The following is a 1,943-nucleotide window of genomic DNA, read 5'->3' as shown; positions in this document are numbered from 1 at the left end:
TCTTTTTTTTTTTAAATTAATTTTAGTTTGACTCCATTTTGTGGTGAAACCACAATGCAATGGAATGCAATGCAATTGTGGTGTTGTATACTGTGCTCACTCTCTCCCCCTGCTGGCCCCCACAGGCACTGCAACATGGTCCTGGAGAATGTGAAGGAGATGTGGACCGAAGTGCCCAAGAGTGGGAAGGGCAAGAAGAAATCCAAGCCTGTCAACAAGGACCGCTACATCTCCAAGATGTTCCTGAGAGGAGACTCTGTCATCGTGGTGCTGAGGAACCCGCTCATCACAGGGAAATAACACGCCACCCACCCACCCCCTTCCCCCTTTCGCAGCTTCACAAACCTGCAGGGTTATAGCAATGCAAGTACGACTCCTATTGCAGAGCGGTTTTGTATTAATTTAGTTATTTAGCTTTTATCCAAAACCAGTGAGTGAACTGTGCATCACAGCTGCTGCTGCAGAGTCACTTACAATAGGACCTGGATTTTACTACCAACTTGATTAGCTCCACTCCCAGTAAAACCAGGAGTGGATCAAACTGTTATGCAATGGGAGTCTTTCTTCCATCCCTGTGTTAGTTTCCAACCCTGATTCAGACTGAGCTCTCTCATATAACCTGCATGCTGACCCCCAGGTGAGGGGCTGTAGAGCTGATTGGAAGAATTCACCGCTGCTCCCTTTACTGCTGCTCTCCATGGAGACTCACTTTCTTAACAATAAAAACCACCTGATTGCCAGTCACTATTTGAAGGTGTTGTGTGTTTGTGTGCGGGGCAGCACTGCATGTTAATGGGGTACAGCTTTGTGGAGAGCAGCAGTCCTCACACACTGAAGCAGCTGTTTCAAAGGGAGGGGCAGCACAGACAACGGCATCGCCCCTGTCCTGGGTGTCAGGAGGGCGCTCAGTCTGAGTGATCGGTTTGTGCAGCTCTAGCATTCGCGTGGTTAACAGTGCAGCTATTTCAACAGAAGTAGTTGTTTCCTCTTAGTTCATGTAACATTAAGCTTTTTTTTCTCATTAAATGCCTTTGTGAATAGATCCTGCGCTCTGTTCTCCAGTTTCCAGAGTAGTGTGATCCCTGATTATCACACATTTTGAAATCTCTTTTCAGTCGGTGTGTTCCGATGTGCGAGAATCTCATTTTCACCCCGATGTTAATTTCAGAAACGCAGCTTTCCTCCCTGTCCCTAACCCTGGGGGCTGTGCATTCATACACACATTTTATAGAGCATATACTAGATTTTGTTGATCACATCGTAATGTATTCAAAACTGCAATTATTAGACACGGCACTGCTTCAGACAGCACTCAGACCTGTGTGTAAGTGTTATAGAAACCCAGTCCTGTATTGAATGAATTCCTCACCTCCTCACAGAGGCAATGTTGGTGAAGGGAACATGCAGATATCCTACAATACAGGCTGTACCAGCAAAAGGGGTCCCAGTTCTTCCATAGTGTATTTTTAAACTCAATACCTGTGAATGATTGCTTGTTTTTTTATCTCTCAATTTTGTACAACAGAAAAATAAAAAACGAAACTATACGCAATACCTCAAGAACACCATATGTTTGTGGATTGTTTTTCCTGTGCACAGAGGGACTGTTGTCACAGAGGTTATTAATCTGTTTTATTGGAGGGAATGTTTGGGAGTCAGGATGAGAGAGATGAGTTATAAGGGTGCTTTATTTCTGAAGCAGGATGTGTAGATTTTTTGAGTTTGATATTTGATATGTGGTGTCTGGATGCAGTGTTCCATGCAACAGCTTTCACGGTAGCTGGAGGCAGAGTCTGCTGTGTTTCCATTAGAGAGAGGGGGAGGATGGTGGTAAAACCAGCGCCCTACTGCAGTAGAATTTGTTTTTTTAAACTGAGTGACACGTTTTTCAATGTTGAAACCGTTTTTGGCGCTTTTGTTTTTCTAATAAAAAATGTACTCAA

At 44.1% G+C, this 1,943-nt stretch overlaps 1 protein-coding gene across 1 annotated transcript in view; it reads left to right on the top strand.

Moving 5' to 3' along the window:
- The window catches only part of LOC121304941 (small nuclear ribonucleoprotein Sm D2), a 4,234-nt gene extending 2,291 nt beyond the window's left edge, over window positions 1–1,943 (top strand). The window contains exon 3 of the mRNA XM_041236388.1: window positions 126–1,943. Within this exon, the coding sequence (XP_041092322.1) occupies window positions 126–300 (175 nt within the window). The 3' untranslated portion in view covers window positions 301–1,943. The remainder of the gene's footprint in view (window positions 1–125) is intronic.

Source organism: Polyodon spathula, chromosome 40 (genome assembly GCF_017654505.1).
Source record: "Polyodon spathula isolate WHYD16114869_AA chromosome 40, ASM1765450v1, whole genome shotgun sequence".
In the NCBI taxonomy this organism is placed as follows: Eukaryota; Metazoa; Chordata; class Actinopteri; order Acipenseriformes; family Polyodontidae; genus Polyodon; species Polyodon spathula.
The sequence above is the reverse complement of the archived record's forward strand: the minus strand, read 5'-3'. Positions and strand labels throughout refer to the sequence as shown.